Consider the following 19609-nt stretch of genomic DNA (forward strand, 5'->3'; position numbering starts at 1 on the left):
TGGTAAAGGTAAGGTATGACAGGTGACCGGCATAAAGGGATTATCCGAGATCCTGGCAAAGAGAGGCATTGAATAAATAACTCACTGTTTTCTTTCTTTCTTTCAAAATATTTTTTTATTGATTTCAGAGAGGAAGGGAGAGGGAGAGAAGATAGAAACATCAACGATGAGAGAGAATCATTGATCGGCTGCCTCCTGCACACCCCATACTGGGGATCGAGCCCACAATCCAGGCATGTGCCCTGACTGGTAATCGAACCTGGGACTCTTCAGTCCACAGGCCGATGCTCTATCCACTGAGCCAAACCAGGTAAGGCTGTTTTCTTTCTTTCCTTCCTCTTTTCCTTCTTCCTTTCTCTTTCTTCTTTCCTCCCTCTCTCTTTTCCTCCTTCCCTCCATCCCTTCTCATATCTATCATCTATCTATCTATCTATCTATCTATCTATCTATCTATCTATCTATCTATCATCTATCATCTCTATCTCCCTCCCTCCCATCCACCGATCTATCTAATCTACCTGTTTTCCTCACTCTGTCCCTCTCAACTTTCCTTCCTTTTCTCATCCCACCCTCTCATCCCTCTGAGTGTCTGTCTCTGTCTTCTTTCATACCCTGTCCTCACCCCACCTGTTATAAAGGTTAACTTTGAAGATGGTTACTGAACTGAACCTTGGAAACCACTGTTCTCCCTCTAGCTTAACTAGTCCATCCTGTCCTGCCAGCCGACCAGAAAACATCCTCTTTTGCCTACAGCAATCTCAGACATGGATTCCCAGAGAAGCCCGCTACAAGCAAGCCCAAAGCACCAGGGAGTTTATGGGGCCTCCCCGGGGCCTGCGCGGTGACTCAGGGCTCATTTTCGGAGCTAACATAAACTGTTTTGTCTTTCTTCGTCATTCTTCTGCAAACATCAAAACTGTAGCCCTCTCGTGGTTATGTTTTTCTCTTCTCCGCTCCAGGTCACTTCCTCTTGGCCAGTGATCTACCCTGGTCTTGAGCAGATCCAGACAGCTGTTAATGGCCCAGGAAGCAGAGTGGGGAGGGCTATTGTCATTGTTTTCCCTCAATAAATAAAAATACATGTATTGCTGTATCTCGCTTCCTGCAGCGTCATTGTTTTCCTGGGCAGGAAGAGGCTCTCTGTGGAGGTCCTGGGGCTAATATCATTTGCACCCCCGAGGTCAGACCAGACCGTGCCCTGCAGACTCGAGGGGGCAGAGAGCAGCACCAGTCCAGGCCAGGTCTGCTGGTGGCCCTGCAGGTGGAACATTTAATTCCCTCCCTGAATTTTCTTGGGGGCCCCAAAGCCTGCCGTCCCTTCAGTGGGAAAAAAAAAAGTGTTAAAAATAGGCCTTCATGATCCTAATGGGAGCCCGTGTGGAATCAGGGAGTATTCAGCATAAGCCCTTCTCGGAACTTGTAAGGCACGGCAGGATGTCTCTTAATGGGGCTCTGCCCCTCCGCATAGAAAAGTGAAGACTCCCACTAACCCTCCTGCCCTCCCCTCCCCGGATGCTGGAGGAGCTTCTTTCCACCTCCTCCCTTCCTGGCCTGCTGTTTCCCAGGAAGGAGGCGTGTTGGAGAAGCACTGTCCCCTCACTGAGGCCTATGTCCCCAGAGGCAAGCTGTGGTGTGTGCTCCTTTGCGTTCACCTCTTTCATTTTTCCCTCTTCCCTTATCCTTCCCCCCTCAGACCCCCGGAGAGGCTGTCCACTGCCCGGCCACCCTCCTGACCCATCCACTCACTTTTCTTCACCTGCAGCGGGACAGACCTGCAGTCCCGCAGCCCTAGGATTCAGGGGAGCTAGACAGAAGCCCTGACCCACTCTCTGATCTGGCCTAACGGCTGCAGGAGCTGATACTGTATTCTGATGCTCTTCCCGCTCCTTTGAGTCTGAAAGGAAGGAAGAGTGTGATTAATTAGCCCCTCCAAACTAGGCAGCACTCTACGTAGTTGTATTACAATCAGTTATGTAACCATCATTTTCCCCACATAAACAGTGAGAAATTTGAAGGCAAAATCCATGAGTCACGTTGGATTCCCAGAGCATCCAGCACAGTGCCTTGCTTATGGAGTATATCTCTTTAATTACTGAATTAAATCATGAATAATACACAAGCTCTACAAGTCCAGTTAATAGTGTTATTATATGCGGATAAATATGTATGTAGGTGTATGTATGTGTATATATGCATGTGTATGTATATATAATACGTATATTATATATAATAGTACAACATTAAACGAGTAGAGGATGGAAAACATTTGTAAAATCACCGTAATCTCACAAAGTGAATAGTAGAAAAGTGAATTTCCTTCTCTTCTATTTTTCCTCATATAAATTTGTAGGTATTTATTTATATTTACTTGATTATAGTACAGCGATGTCCCATATAATCCCAGCGCACACATGTCTAGCTTCTTCCCATTCTCAACATCCCCCTGACAGAGTGGTACATTTGTTGCAATTGACGAACCTGTATGACACATCATTCTTACCCAAAGTTCATAGTTTACACTAAGGTTTCCTCTTGGTGGTGTACAATCTATGGTTTTGGACAAATGTATAATGACGTTTTCATATCACGTAGAGTATTTTCACTGATTTCACTGAAAATCTCTTGCTCTCCACCTATTCCTTCCTCCCTCAAGGATACACATCTCCTACAGTGTCCAGCATCTGTCTTAAAATATCCTGCGCTCCACCTATTCCTTCCTCCCTCAAGGGTACACATCTCCTACAGTGTCCAGCATCTGTCTTTACTGGTCCATCATCTTCCCCTCACTCAGGCCTAACAACGGCTACATAGCGTTCTACCCCGTGAATACACCCCAAGTTACAAAAGGCATTTTCTATCTTTGGATATTTAGGTGGCTACTTTTTAAAAATTAAAAATAAGGATGGAAGAAATAGTTTTGTGCTTCACACTCTTCTAATTTTGCTTGTTTCTTTTACTTACTGCCTTATAATGGATCCTCAGAAAAGGAATATCTGTATCAAACAGAATACATACTTTTATACCTTTCGATACATATTGCCAAGTGGCTTTTCAGATACATTCATTTATCTTACCCTTAGTTGTATGAAAGTACCACTTTCACCAGACCTTCTCCAGGAGGGGATATTCCACTGCTAAAATTCCCCCCCCAAGATTTTATAGGTCAATAAATGGTTCCTTTATTTATTCCACAAAAATTTACTGTGGGTCTGAGATGCCTTTGGGGCTAGAGCCATAAAGGTTCTCAGCCCTCACAGGATTCCCAGTGTAAAGGGGATAATGTAAAACAGAAACTACAGTGCTTTCTAAAATCCCCAAGTTAATGAAATGATTGAGTTATGGTGGGTTAGGGTCCCCTGCTGAGAAGAGACCACCTTATTCATGACAAGCTCATAGGAAAAGTGATTCATTTTCTGGCTAACTGCTACATGTCCACACTGCTGCACTCGCAAAGAATATTGGTTAAATAAAAAAAAAAAATGATCCCCCAAAACTTCTGAATTGAAAAAAATTACTATAAGCAAAGTCAAATGGCAAATGCCAAATAGGAAAAATATTTGAAATATGTAACAGAGGCAAAGGACTGATATATAAAGAGCACTTAGGGAGAGCATTAAGAAAAAGAGCAACAACCAATACAGAAAATGGACAAAAGATAGGAATAGTTCACAGAATAATAAGTACAAATGGTCCTTAAACATATGAGAAGATGCTCGCTATAGCAGGGGCTGGCACACTGTGGCTCACAAGCCACACCTGGCCAGCCAGTTGCATTGTTGGCACAGAGCCATGCACATTCATTTAAGTTTTCTCAGGCTACACTGCAGAGTTGAACACTTAGAACAGAGACCCTACAGCCTGCAAAGCTGAAAATCTTTACGATCTGACCCTTCACAGGAAAAGTATGCTGACCCGTGACCTAGAAAAACAGAAATTAAATGACATTTGAATGTTATTTTTCTTCTATCAGGCTGTTGAAAATTCATCAGTTTGAAAATACTATTGCAGGACCTCCTCATACTTCTTATAAAGAGTAAACTGATAAAACTCTTTAAATGGCCATTTGGTAATATTTATCTTTTTTAAAATTTTATTTATTTTAGTTAATCTTCACCAGAGTATATTTTTTTCCATTGATTTTTTTAAAAAAATTAATTTTAAAAAAGCAATTGTTCCATTTAAATTTTCTAACAACCTTATTATAAGCTATTATTGCGGTTATCATTATTAACAAAATGATCACTCTCATTATAAATTATTGTAGTACGGTCCCAAGGGGTTGCTTGCAAATTGTTGAAACAAGAAATGCTAACTCCTCCAATCCATGTGCTAAGATAGAGGGAAACAAAACAATTGTGAGTGGAGAACACAGATGGGCCCCTAAGCCCAAGCGGGGAGTGAAGGGAGAATATGACACTGAGAGAGTCCTGAAGACTGAGAGCGAGTTAGCCGGTCCAGGCCTGGAGGGAAGAATTCTTGGGGGGGAAAAATGATTGTGAAAAGCAAAGAGGCGAGGAAAGCTCTGGCAAATGGTTTAAAAGGACTAGAGCGAGGCCTTGGTCAGGGAGGGCTATAGCTAAATAAGGACATGGAAATGTCAAGGTCAGACAGGAAAAGCTCTGGGAAGGCACGAAACAAACTGCAGATTGGAGTACCTCATCCCCAAGCCCCTTCTCCCTGGCTTGCCTCTACTCTAGAGCATGTTCTTCCACTCCAGCACTACTGGTATCTTTAACCAGGTAATTCTTTGGTGCAGGGGTTGTCCTGTGCAAATTGCAAATTTGTTTCTCTACCTGCTAGATGTCAGTGGCAGCCACCCCTCCCTGCTCCAGTTGTGACACCAACAGTGTTTCCAGACGTTGCCTAAAATCCCACCATAGGGCAAAATCACCCCCGATTGTGAACCACAGGTTCAGAAGTTAAAAAAGCGAAGATTCTCATTTTTCCTTCCTCTCTTGCAGCTAGAGATGGCCATGTGACACATTTCCTGCCAATGGAGCAAGAATAGATGCAGATGTCATAGGAAATGCCATGATGGCCAGGCAGACAAAAACATGATGGGCTTGAATCATCTCAGTAACGGTGAGAATAAAGGGGAGAGGACACATTAAGAGGCAAAATGGACCAACCCTAAGCAACTGGATATAGGCAGTGAAGAAGGTGTATCAAAGGCTAAAAATTATATTTCTTGTGAAGGTAGTACCCTAGACCAGTGATGGCGAACCTTTGAGCTCGGCGTGTCAGCATTTTGAAAAACCCTAACTTAGCTCTGGTGCCGTGTCACATATAGAAACTTTTTGATATTTGCAACCATAGTAAAACAAAGATTTATATTTTTGATATTTATTTTATATATTTAAATGCCATTTAACAAAGAAAAATCAACCAAAAAAATGAGTTCGCGTGTCACCTCTGACACACGTGTCATAGGTTCGCTATCACTGCCCTACACGGTACACAAAAGAAGGAGCATGTTTAAAGAGAAGAACAACATTCCATTCTAGGCTAGGTTGAATTTCAAATGCTTATGGCACATCCAACTGGTAATGTAAAAGGCATTGAGATACACAATTTGAAAGTCAGAAAAGAGTAAGATAGCAGTAATTTAAAAAATATGTGTATGACAGAATTCAAAAATTTAAGTGCCAATAAAATAATGCCACTTATTACTTAAGTAGTATCAATGAAGTATAGAGTACTTAAAATATAGCTAAGCAAAAGAAAATTAAAAATACACAGACAGATACACAAACCCAGCATTCAGGTAATAATTTACAGTAAAATGTGGTTACATGTACATGCAAACACACACACATACATGGTATTATACCTCAAATGCTGAATGATAACAGGCCTTATTCAGTTAACAACATACCATAAACATCTTTCTACTTCAGCTAAAAGTCACTCAATTTTCTGGTATTTTTACTATTATAAACGGTTCTGAGATCAACTGTCCTCAGATGAAATTTTCGCCCATATCCCTAATTATTTCCTCAGGATAAGTTCTGAGATGTGGAGTTGCTTGCTATATGGTATATGTGTTTTTAAGGCTTTTTCCAGATGCTCCTAAATCATTCTGTAGAGACCTTATAGCAATTTACAATCCCATCAGCACTACATACGAGTACTCACCTCCCCACTTTCCCCCCAAAAGAAGTTAAATACTTAATCTTTGAGAAATTTGTAAAATAAAATGTTAATCTGATGCTTTCATTTTGCATTTGCTTAAGTCAGTGTTTCTCAACCTTCTGGCCCTTTAAATACAGTTCCTCATGTTGTGACCCAACCATAAAATTATTTTTGTTGCTACTTCATAACCGTAATATTGCTACTGTTATGAATCATAATGTAAATATCTGATATGCAGGATGGTCTTAGGCGACCCCTGTGAAAGGGTCGTTCGACCCGCCAAAAGGGTCGCGACCCACAGGTTGAGAACCACTGGTTTAAGTGCTAGAACTTGAGCTGTTTGTGCTTTATCGGCCATTTGTATTTTTTCTTTGGTAGACTGCTGATTCTTGTCCTTTGTCCACTTTTCTTTTGGTATATTTACCTTTTATTGATTTGTAAGAGCTCTTTATATGTTATAAACTTTAACCCTTTGTCAATGCTACATTTCTTAGTTTGCACTTGCCATTTAATTTGAGGGCATGTTTTGATCAGCAGATACTTAGAAGTATTGGAATGTTCATGGTTTGAATTGGCTATTGTGAAGAATGGGAACAGGATGTATCCAAAAGCAAACACAGAGACTGAAGCCCTATTTGAAAGGCTCAGCTGAGGTTGGACACCATGCATTTCTAATGAGGTCAATCTGCAAAGTTGGACCAGCATTTGGTTATTGGAGTGCAGTGGGAGAAAGCAGAGAAAGTAAGATTCACTCAGAGTTTGTATTTGCTTGATTTAATCAGACCCTGCACAAAGGAATGAGAGAGTTATGTGTACTAGCAAGTTTGTTGCTGAAATAATGGATCACATGGGACAAGATAAGAGATAACGGATGTGCTGGGAAGGGTCAGGGCTCCCTGTAGGTGAAAGCCAGACACAGCAGAATGAGATCATGAGAGAGCTACAAGGCTAGGAAATTTTCTACAATTTTCTTCCAATAAACTTATCTTATTGCTTCTGCTCCGTCTATTCTATTTCTTCTTTTAAAACAACAATGTATTTGTATCTGTTACATTTGCTTTCACATTTTACAGTTTCTTCATTCATTTCCTTTACAGTCAGGCAGTGTTCCCCATCAAAATCAGAATCGATGTTCGCCCATCACATCTATTGATTGGATTGAGCGCATTTTATTTTAGCCACTCAACTTTCCGTGGCCTTGTATCCTCTTTTTATCTTAGCCCACACTCACTTAATAGAAGCACTGTCTTCCTGCATCTCAAGCAGTATTTAATTCCAGAATATGGGGTGGGAAGGAGAAAAGTTGAAGAGAGAGCAAAACAGGGCCAAGCACCCTTTCAGCCTTAACAAGATCACAAGACACCCGGTAAACACCAAGCCATTCAATGAGTTACCACGCTCGATGGTCACAACTCAGGGTCCCGCTGGCCAAAGCGGAAGGCTGCCAGGAACCTCCTGTGCCGAGAGGAGTTCCAAAGTCCAGTACCCTGTTTGCTCTCAGCAGAGATATTTTCTTGCAACAGCTGATTTGCAAGTTTCCTTTGAGGCCTTGAAAACTCCAGATTCTCTCTGACACACACTTCATTTCGGGGGTGTCTTCACTATAGAGTTGAGGGACCGTATTCAATTGCTTGTAAAAACATGGTGCCAGAGTTTCAAACATCTCTTTTCCAGCCCCACTGTCCTTTTCCCCAAGAATAGCCTTGAAGCAAGAGCAAAGCTGGGGTGCCTCTGAGGTGGGCGCCAGGGAAGGGAGGCCCCAGGCACTGAGCTTCCTTCCCTGGGGAGGCAAGGAGCTGAGTGAGAGCCCGGGTCTCTGCTGATCCGAGAAGGGAGGAGCCTGGACTGGAGGCACGTGCGGACCACATGTTGCATCTTGCGAAACGGAAAGGAGCCAGCCCGGTATGCCCTGAGAAGCCCTCCTTCCTAAAATCAGGTTGCATGTCATCCAAGATCATCTCACAAAGAGAAGCCACGAGCTTCCCTTATCCCCAACCCTGGCTCACAGTTTCCATTGTACGTCGAAATGCCAGGCTTTGCGTCTGAACTCTGAAGTCCCCACATATCGACCCTGGTTAGAGAACTAGAAAGCGAAGCCAGTCCTCGCCCAGAGGGTATCATTGGAACTCCAGCCCCTTTCCTTCTATGCAACATCCAGAGAGCTCAGGTGAAGCAGAACGAAGTAAAATCAAACCAGCAAACAATTCAAAACGCACCCAAGCAGCAGGAAATCCGTTTGGTCATGCAAACCAGGAGCATTCTCATGCACTTTTTCTAAATGCCAGCTTGACTCAGGTATATTTCCATGTGTTTTTGAATGACTCCAGATGAAGGGCATCTGTTCCCAAGAAATGATCTTGAGCAGAAAGTCAGCCATCCTCCGAAAAGAGAACAACTTTGACCCAGGGAAGGGACAAATAGCAGACAGACTCTCCCAAACCCACACACCTTTTGTCTCCATGTTGCCCAGAAGGTTATGAAACACCTCACACAGTCCTGGAACGCAGGACACATGCACACACGCACATGTGCACACACACATTCACACACATACATGCACACGCACACTGGGTGGGGTTGAGAACCACTGCACAGAACTAGGCCAGGCTGAGGATACTCCATCCGGGTCTTTCACATCAGAGTTAAATGTAAAAGATGCACACAATAGCCCCAAGCTACTTCATTCACTCTTTTAAGCCCAAAAGGAAACCAAACATTTTCAGCAAGATAAGCTCTTGTCACCCCATCTGCCCAATTAGGGACTGCCATACTTCACTCTCAAAACACAGGACCTTTCATCTCATAACTCAGCACGGCAGAGCCCCTCTGCTATCATTGCACAGCATTTCTCTCCTGGATGCCCCCTGGCCCCAGCCCCAGGCCTCAGCCCCGGCCCAGCTGAGACCGGAGAACTACCTGAGATAAAGGAATAGGTGGCCAGGATGCTGCTGAGTAGAGCCATGTCCATGCGCTGGGCGGTCAGAGGCTCCGTGCTGCGGCGGAAGGGCAGCCTCCACGTGGCATCCAGAGGCGCCTCCCGGAGATGCTTCAGCGGGATCAGTGTGGCCCCTCCCTCTCTTCTCTTCTGTTTGGAAACACAAAGTGAGTGGAGAGAACACATCCCTCTGTCCTGAGGCTGTGTTCCAGGTAGCCCGGGCCCAAAACAAAGAGCTAGTCTCCTAAATGCCAGCCTGCCTCCCGCCGGGCATCTAGGTCCTGTCCTCTTTGCTCTGGCGAGCTTCTTGGCTTTCCAGGAAGGGAGCACCCCCTTACGTCTCTGTTTTGCCTGGCCTTTCTCCTTTCTCTTCCCCGTGTCTTCCCAACTTTACATTTTAGCACTCCTCCCTCACCTTGCCTGGTACTTTTTATTGTATTCTCCCTGTTTGCCTTTGCCCACGGTCACTGTAATCACTGCCCTGTAACCCCACGCCCAGCTGGCTCTCCGCCGGGCTCTGCTTCCCCTGCACCCACTGCACCTGTGTACTTTGATCAGCTTGCCTCATCCCACAGATCACCAAATGTGTGTCCTTGGCAATGAGTCCGAGCTGGCTACTCCAGACCTGCCAACGTGGTTCCCATTCTAAAGTGCCCCATGATTCTACCTATAGAGGGACCAGGCTATTTCAGACCTGTTCCCTCTTATCTCTTCTCACTCGTTCTACCATAGAGCAAATCTCATCATTTCATTTCTGGGAGTTGTGCACCAGTCTCCTCCCTAGTCCTTTGGCCAACACCTACTTCCTGCTCCATCTAGCACCCACTCTCACCAACAGGGTCATCTTGATAATGTGTAAATCTGACCACTTCACTCCACTGCCCAACCCTTTCACTAATCCCCATTACACTTAATACAACACAAATCCACTTCCACAAAATCGGATCCTTACCTCAGCTCCCAATTCATCTCCTACCAGAGTCTACAGCTACACACGTATATACAGAGATACAAGCCTGCCTAATGCTCCAAAAATTTCAGATTTTTTTTAGTGCCCCAAATACATCAAGCCCTTTTATCTTTTTGTGCATTTGATTGTGCTCATTCTTTGGCCTAAAATGCCCACCTCCCTTCACCTGTGTGGCAAATGTTTCCTTTAAGAGAGAATTCAAAAGTCCTATGGCAGTCCCCAAATCCCAATGATTTGTTTTGCAGAAATAGGAAAGTCCATACTAAAATTCACACGGAATCTCAAGGAATCTCAAATAGACAAATGATATTGAAAAAGAACTAAGTTAAAAATCTCACACTTCCTGATTTCAACACTTATTTCAAAGCTAAACAGTGTAGTCCAGCCACAGATGAATGAATAAACCAAATGTGGTATATACTACTCATAGCCTTAAAAGGGAAGGAAATTCTGACATAGGCTGCAACATGGATGAGCCCTGAGGACACTGTGCTAAGTGAAATAAACCAAACACAAAAGAATAAGTACTGTATGATTCCACGTATATGAAGTAGTGCCTAGAAACATCAGATTCATAGAGACAGAAGGTAGAATGGTAGTTGTCTGTGGTGAGGGTCAGAGGGGGATGGGAAGTTATTGTTTAATAGGTACAGAGTACAAAGTTTCAGTTTTGTAAGAAGAAAAGTATTCTGGGGATGGATGGTGGTTGCACAACAATGTAAATGTACTTAATGTCACTGAACTATACACTTAAAATGGTTAAGATGGTAAATTTTATGTTACATGTATTTTCCACAAATTATAAAATTAATAAAAAATAAGGTGTTGATGATGCACAACAGGAAATTTTGAATGTTAATTCATATAACGAATCCTGATATCAGATTTTGGTGTTAACAAGAATGGTATCAGAATTATTTTGTAATGATATTACAATTGAAGACAATAACATTCTAATTTATATCAGACTATGAATATGGCTTGATTTTTAGAAAAAAATATTATCTCTCGTATCAAAAATTGGATAGTAAGTAGTTAAAATCTATCACATTTATAGATTAATAGATAAAAACATATTGCATCAATAAATGCAAAAATGTGTTTTTATAAAATTTCATAATTTAAAAAAGGTCTACTGCAGGGAAGTTCCAAATCCTTCTCTTTTTTTTTTTTTTGCTATCAAAGTATCCCAATATTCTTCTAATAGTGCACCTATGGCATACTAATTAGAATGATCAGTTTGCATGTCTGTCCCCAAGACTAAAGAGGCATCATATAAATCCTTTTACTCAAGCACCTAACTCAGTGCTAATGAAAGGAGGCTCTAAGTGAATTCTAGCTGACTTGCTGGCTGGAAAACAGAAAGAACAATTAGGCCTGAGCTGTGTATGCTTAAGTCTCAGAGCGTATTTCTGAACAGGTCTGAGGGTGAGCCCCTTGAACTCTAAAAGGATACCGGGACTGACTGACTGAGCCGGGTGCCAAGTAGAGCACTTCCTCAGATCTATGAGAGGACCACGTGCAAGATGGAAGCTTTAAGTGGCACAGAAATTCTTCCTGCCTCTCCTCATGCCCCAGGTGCTAATGGAGAGGCCTGCAAGAGCCAGAGGCAGGAGGAAGAGGGAAAAGAAAGCAGGCCAAGGGTGAAGAAAAACAACCTCTAGGTGGCCCACCCTAACAATAATCAGGACACAGTGGCAAAAGTCAGCCTCGAGAGTAGGGGTCAGGACATCTTTACTGTAGGGCCAGAGAGTAAATATTTCAAACTTTGAGGGCCATGGAATCTGTCTCAGCTACTCAACCTTGTCACTGTGGTACAAAAGCCACCATAGACAATATGTAAATGAGTAAGTGCTGCTGTGTTCCAATACAAATTTATTTTTGAAAATAAGTGGACCCAATTTGGCCTAGGGACCATAATTTCCAGACCTCCAGTCTAGTTTTTACTCCTCAAATACAGTTCAAGGACCAACAGCGTTGACACCACTAGAGGCTTGTTAGATCTGCATAATCCTAGACACCACCCAAGACCCTCGGAATCCAAGTCTCATTGTACAAGATGCCCAGCAGAGTTTGCCCAGTAGATCTGTGATCCGCTTCAGCCTGAGCACTAAAATGCTCTAACAGCACAGGCCCAGGTGGAGTTTCGCTCAGTGCCTCCTTTATAAATCTGATCGAGGGCAGGAGAGCACTCCTCGCTGGCCCTGCTATACAGTTCGTTCTCCAACTGGCTCAGAGCACCTTAGTGAGGACACCAAGACCGAGGGCAGGACAGGGCAGAGGAGCTCCTGTTCGGGAGAGCTGCCAATGAGACAAGTCAGAGAAGTGAAGAACCCCAAACCCTGTGCTTCAACCCTTCTTCTCCCTGAGCCCTCCCTTAGGAGTCGTGGAACAGCTCCAGGTAGCTCTGCACATTTTCCACTGGCAGTTTGCCCTCTAATTAAAACATTACCCCACCTCCTCCTGTGATGGGTAATTTTATGAGTTAACTTGACTGGCCATGGGGCATCCAGATCCAGCATTATTTCTGGGTGTGTCTGTGAGGGTGTTTCCAGATGAGATTAGGATTCGAATTGATGGACTCACGAAAGTAGATGGCCCTCGCCAGCGTGGTGGGCATCATCCAATCTGCTGAGGGCCTGCATAGATCCAAAGGTGGAGGAAGAGGGGATTTGCTCCTTGTTGCCTGCCTCACTGTTTGGGCTGAAATATCCATCTCATCTCATCTTCTCTGGCCCTCAGATTGGGCTTCAGGCCATCAGCTCCCCTGGCTCGCAGGCCTGCAGACTCAGGCTTTTCAGCCTTTGTGATTACATGAGCCGCTTCCTCATAATAAATCCATATGTAGCCCTAGCCGGTTTTGCTCAGTGGATAGAGCGTTGGCCTGCAGACCAAAAGGTCCCGGGTTCAATTCTGGTCAAGGGCATGTACAGGAGGCAACCAGTCGATGTGTCTTCCTCACATCAATTTCGATGTCTCTCTCTCTCTCTCTCTCTCTCTCTTCTACGCTCTAAAAATCAATGGAAAAATATCCTTGGGTGAGGATTAAAAAATAATTATCTATATAATCTCCATCCCACTGGTTCTATTTCTCTGGGGAACCCTGATTAATACATCTACCAATATAAAGGTAAGGGGCATGAAGCACTGATCCACCCCAAAGTGCAGTTTTGTGCTCTATTCTTCAAGGAAGCTCCTTGTCACTGGCTATAGCTCCTAGAACAGTGATTCTCAACTTTGGGCAGTTTGCCCCCCAGGGAATATTTGACAATGTTTGGAGACATTTTTGCCTGCCACAATTGCAGTGAGGGTTGATGTGGCATCTAGTGGGTAGGGAGCAAGGACACTTCTAAACATCCTACAATGCACAATAGCCCTCCCCCCACCAACAAAGAACTATCTGGCCCAAGATATTAATATCTTCAGGTTAAGAAATCCTGTTCTAGAACAAACATCATTACTTCACCGACCAGTCTAAGTGCCCCTCAGTGTTTGCGAACCTCATGCACATCACCAATACAATCAGAAATGTGTCAGAGAGACAGCCTGCATGGCAGCTTCTGGCAGCCTTGATCAGGGCATCACAAATCCAAGCCCTGGGCTGGCAACTCAGTGTTCCCAGCAACCAGAGTGAACAGGTTCTGGGAGAACAACTCACATTAACCGAGCCCTCAAGAGAACAGAACATCAACCAATACCAGCTTAGTCATTCACTAGAAGCTGGTGCACGAATTCGTGCACAGGTGCGGTCCAGCCAGCCCACCCCTATCGGTGCTGATGGGGGTGGGGCCAGCCGGGGGGAGGGGCTGTCCCCTGGTTGAACTCCCAGTGGAGGGGACAATTTGCACATTAGCCTTTTATTATATAGGATAACTGGGGAGCCACCTGCCACAAGATATCAAGTCCTCCTCCAGATAATGTGACCCTGGGGATTATGTTGGTGAGGGCAAAATTAGGACTAAGGAGCTGTAGATTTCCAAAGCTAAGGCTTTCTTCTTCTAGTGACGACCCCTTGGTTAATCTTACACTATTCTGGGGAAAAATCAGGTCTAGAGAAAACTCTAGGCCCAGTCAACCAGCATCACAGCATGCTCTCATTGGACAGAGCCTACCAATTCTTATAAATCTTCCCTTCTGACAGCTTCCTTTCACCTGTGACCCAAAGCTCCTTCACCTAATTGCTGACAAACTGCAACATGATTGAAAAGAGATAGGTCACATCTCAGAATTTTGCCTTCCTGAACACATGCTGGTCTCCTTGATGAACATAACAACCCATCCTATGGGTACTGCCTTCTAGATTGAATGGCTGATTGCATGTTGTATGCTGTTTTTCACTGGCTTTCATGTTAAAGGTAACCTCATTTCCAATGCTGCAAATTCATCTTCTCTCGATTCATTTACATCGAGTGTAATCACTGAATGTATAAAATGAAATGTCCCTTGTGATGATACATTTCATCTTAAATTGCAGTATCAACAGTGAGCACCCCTGGTATGTAAGCGCCCATGCAGGGAACTGTCTTATTACATCATAGTGTGCAGAGGCTGGTAAGAAATCTCATTGCCCCTTAGCTACCTGGGGGAGGTGTGCTGTCAGGAACAGAGGAACCTCTGGTAAGAACAGTTCATCTCTGGTGACATTAGTACCCAGCAGTACAGGTCCCGAAACTTGGTTGGCCCCCGTTAGCTTCTCGGGCTCTGAAAGAAAACAGAAATGGCACAACAACCATCAGAGAGCATCACACGCCCAGGAGGTCACAGCACGCACTGCACTTGGTGTCGTCATGAACCCCTGAGCAGAGTGCCTTGGTGATGTTTTTTTAAAAAAAATATATTTTATTGATTTTTTACAGAGAGGAAGGGAGAGAGATAGAGAGTTAGAAACATCGATGAGAGAGAAACATCGATCAGCTGCCTCCTGCACATCTCCTACTGGGCATGTGCCCGCAACCCAGGTACATGCCCTTGACCGGAATCAAACCTGGGACCTTTCAGTCCGCAGGCCGACGCTCTATCCACTGAGCCAAACCGGTCTCGGCGCCTTGGTGATGTTTGTCTGGATCCCTATAGAGATGGGATACCAACCCTGAGAGGGCAAAGCCCACGGCCAATTAAACCTGGAATTTGAACCAGACGGCCAGAGAAACCGACCTCCCAAGGCCATAGCAGAAAGGAAAGCAACGGGTAAAAGATCAAAGACACATGCTTCCTCTTCCCTCCCGTCAGCCAAAACCCACAAAACAGCTAGTGTGGGATGTGTCCGCATGGGCCCTCGTCAGTGAAGTCTGAGGACAGCCTGTCTGGAACAGGAAGGGAGGGGATTCGGTTCCCAGAGAGCAATGCCCAGATGGGCCATGAAATGAAGTCTCGGGACGCCTGTGTGGGTATGAGAAACCTGGGAACGCCGATGCGTGGACTCCCGCAGCCTGTTTCTGTCATCCAGAAGTCTCAAGGCCTCCGCTCACCCAGCAAGGGAAGCCAGTGGGGCCTCTGGGAGGCCTGGGTCCCACCCAGACACCCTCATTCATTTGTCATCACTGCTCCCTGCTGACTCCCACAGCATCCGACTGCTGATGGTTTGTTTGCGTCTTTATAGGTACTTATCTCCACTGCCGCTGCCTCACCAGGACCTGTAGCACCTTCCTATCGCCATGTTACTGGTGAGGAAGTGAAGGAAGGACACTTGCAGCACAGCCCTGGGAGTTCTTTGGAGGCTCGTGCACCAAAGAGTGGAAGCAGCTCTCTGAGCCGTGCTCACCCTCCACCCCACACTAAGGAAAACAGCCCTAAGGACTGGCCCCAGCGTGGCCACACAGAGTCTGAGATGCAAGGGCTTCGGTGGAAAATAGGTCCCACAGCACAGGATGGAAAGAGGATACATGTGGGCCCCAACTGAGCAGAGGGAAAGCCGATTTTCTCTGCGGGACTGACAAACACCTGTGTGTAGAGGCCACATCCAACACGCCGGCCCGCCAGCTGTGCGGCTCCCTTGGCTCGGCCAACCTTCCCCCCAGCCCACTGCAGCAAACCATTCCCAGGGACATATCCTGGACCTTGTCGTCACCTGCAAAGTGCTGACTCTGGAATTTGGGCTGTGAACTCCTTCAGGACAGAGGCTGTGTTTTTGTTCATCTCTGTGTTCCCAGAGTCCCCCACAGTAAGTGCCCAGAGCTGACGTTGAGTGACAGTTGATGAATGAATGACTCACACTTAGAAATCCCACTCTCCAACCAGAACTACCATCCTTCTGCCTTTCACTCTTGGAATCAAAGTACACATGCTCCCAACCTTCTGAGATCTCTGGCTCCTTATAATCTCCAGCTCACCCAGGGTACAAGTCTCATCCTACAATCACTTTTCTCTGCACAGCCTGGCTACTGTAACTACACCACACTCGGCTCTGACCAGGACCTTTCTGCTGCCTTCCCTGCTCCCCTCCCCCCTCCCCCGGTCTAAGCACAGGACTCCTCCAGCCCTCATCTGCCCATTTTCCTGCCCACAGGCTGAGTGCTTCTGAAAAAAAAAATCATTGTTATTTGCATCATTGCAAATGCTTGGCTTATATCCTCAGTGAGGCCTTGTGTTGCTAGGAAACTCTACATGGCCCTGGCATGGCACCTTCTCGTTTTTAAGAGGAAATGTACCAAACCTCTGCCTCTTTCTTCCAGTCCTCTTCTCTGGCGTGCCCCATTTTCCCAGAGAAAATCGGGGCCAGCCTCCATGAACTGTAATTTACCCCTGTTCCATCCGATCCTGACCTTTCTCCCTCCCATCTCTAAGGAAGATTTTACCTGTTCTTTTAATCAAATAATTTCCTCCTTCTTCCTATAAGATTCCATTCCATCAATGATTTATCTCTCTTTCACCTTCCCTTTATTGACTGATCTCCATCTCTCTCTCTATAGTGACAGGCAGACAGATAGAAAGATAGATAGACAGATAGATAGATAATAGATAGATGATAGATAGATAAGAGAAAATAGATTTTGTTTATATATCTATATCTATATAGCTATAAACTACCTTAAACTTTGTCTCTCCCTTCCTTCTCCTCTTGTCCCCTTCTCTCTGTGTATGTGACATATATATACACAGAGGAGTATATGCATAAATATGCAGGTGTACATTGTACACACATGTATATATCTATGTGTATATATTCATATATACACATCTATTTCTTTCTCTCAAACATTTTCCTATTCTTCATCACGTCCACTGGTTACAAGCCCCAACACGATGTCAGTGGAGAACAGATGGGACCAGAACTCCGCTTCTCAGGCAGCAGTAATGAGAAGCCAATCGATACATGTCAACACCAAGATGACAGAGATGTTAGAATTATCTGACAAAGACTTAAAGCAGCCATGATAAAAACACTTCAATGAGCAATTGTGAATTGAAACAAATGGGAGCAAACAAACAAACAAAACACATAGAATCCTCAGCAAGGAAATAAAAAGAAATCCCAGTAAAGAAATAGGAGACATTTTTAAAAAATTAAAATTTTAGAATTAAAAAGTATAATAACCAAATTAAAATTAGTAAATGGGCTCAAATAGCAGAACGGAAGGGACAAAGGAAAGAATTGGTAAACTGGAAGATAGAATAGAACTTACTCAGTGGGGCAACAAAGTGAAAATAGACCAAAAAAGAAATTTAAACAGAGACTTAGGGATCTATGAGACCATATATATCTATATCTATATCTATATCTATATCTATATCTATCCCCAGAAGAGAAGGAGAAAATCGGCAGAACTGAAAAATCAATAAAAGAAATAATGGTTGTAAATTATCCAAATTTGACAAGAGACATAAACCTACAGATTCAAGAAGCTGAGCAAATCCCAAACAAGCTCATTAAACTCCTGAAAATAAAAAGCAAAGAAGAAAAATCTTGAAAGCAGCCTGAGAAAAAGGATGTCTTAGCTATAGATAAGAGAGAGATCAGAAAGAAGTAAAACTGTCCCTATTTGCAGATGACAGGGTGGTCTACATAGAATATCCCAAGGAATCTGCCAAAACAAAAACAAACCAAAAAGCCCTAATAAGTAAATTCAGTAAGGTCACAGGAGAGGCAATCAAAACATACAAAAATCAAGTTTACTTCTGTATACTAGCAAAGAACATGTGCACAGTGAAATTTAAAATAAAATACAATTTACAATTGCTCAAAAAATGAAATACACCTGATCCATGTTTCTCTCTCACATTAATGTTTCTCTCCCCGCCCCCCCTCTGTAAAAATCAATAAACATATCCTCTGGTGAGGACAAAGAAAGGAAAAAAAACTTAGATCCTATATAATAAAAGGGTAATATGCAAATTGATTGAACGGTGGAATGACCGGTCACTATGACACACACTGACCACTAGGGGCAGACCCTCAATGCAAGAGTTGCCCCCTGGTGGTCAATGTGCTCCCAAAGTGGTAGCATGGCTCAACCAGAAGCCAGGCTCATGGCTGGCAAGCACAGCTGTGGTGGCGAGAGCCTCTCCCGCCTTTGTGGCAGTCAGACATCCCCTAAGGGCATGGGCCTGGCTGAGGGACCCTCTTCCCCGCACCCCCTAGTACACAAATTTTGTGCACCAGGCCTCTAGTATAAATATAACAAAACATGTGGAGAACTTGGATACTTAAAACAATGCTGTGGAAATGAAAGATATAAACAAATGAAGGGACATACCACGGCCACACACTTAAAGACTCAACATAATAAAGATACTATTCTCCCCAAATTGTTAAACAGGTGTAGTGCCATTTCTGTTAAAAACACCAGCAAGATTTTTTTGTAGCTATAGATGAGATTATGCTAAAATTTATATAAAAATGCAAAGGAACTAATTTGAAAAAGAATAAAGTGGGAGAAGTTAGTCCACTCTAGTTCAAGACTTATCACCAACTATATTAATCAAGATTGTGTGTTATTGCAGAGAGATAGACAGGCAGATCAATGGAACAGAGCAGAAAACCCATACATACTAGTAGGCCCACACAACTATGCCCAACTGATATTTGACAAAGGTGCAAAAGCAATTCAAAAAAAAAAAAAAGAAAGAAAGAAAGAAAAGAATAAAAGCTACTCTGGAAAAGTTTGGCATTTTCTAAACAAAACAAAACAAAAACAAACTAGATATGAGATTATCATGCAACCTAGGAATTGCATTTTTGGGATTTGTCCCAGAGAAATGAAGATTTATGTCCACATAAAACCCACGCAGATATTTATAGCAGCTTTATTTGTAATAGCCCAAAACTGGAAACAACTCAAACTTCCTTCAATGGGTGAATATTCAAATAAACTATGGTACATCCATACCATGGTACACTACTCAGCAAGAAAAAAAGGAACATACATTTAACACATGCAACAGCCTGAAGGAATCTCTAGAAAATTATTCTGAGTGAAAAAAACGCAATCCCAGAAGGTCGCATATTGTATGAGTTCATTTATATAATAGTCTTAAAATGTCAAAATTATAGAAGTGGGAACAAATGAGTAGTTTCTAATTTGGTAACAAATGAGGAGTTAAGGAAAGAGAGAGATTAGAGGGAAGGTAGTGTA

General features: G+C 43.7%; 1 protein-coding gene across 1 annotated transcript in view; it reads right to left on the reverse strand.

Annotated features, from left to right (window-relative positions):
* The window catches only part of EVA1A (eva-1 homolog A (C. elegans)), a 63061-nt gene that overhangs the window by 11156 nt on the left and 32296 nt on the right, over positions 1-19609 (reverse strand). The window contains exons 2-3 of the mRNA XM_006752946.2: positions 14617-14738; positions 9049-9217 (exon numbers count right to left, since the gene is read on the reverse strand). Coding sequence (XP_006753009.1) covers positions 9049-9217; positions 14617-14738 — 291 coding nt within the window. The remainder of the gene's footprint in view (positions 1-9048; positions 9218-14616; positions 14739-19609) is intronic.

The sequence above is a fragment of the Myotis davidii genome, unplaced genomic scaffold (genome assembly GCF_000327345.1).
Source record: "Myotis davidii unplaced genomic scaffold, ASM32734v1 scaffold210, whole genome shotgun sequence".
Taxonomy (NCBI): Eukaryota; Metazoa; Chordata; class Mammalia; order Chiroptera; family Vespertilionidae; genus Myotis; species Myotis davidii.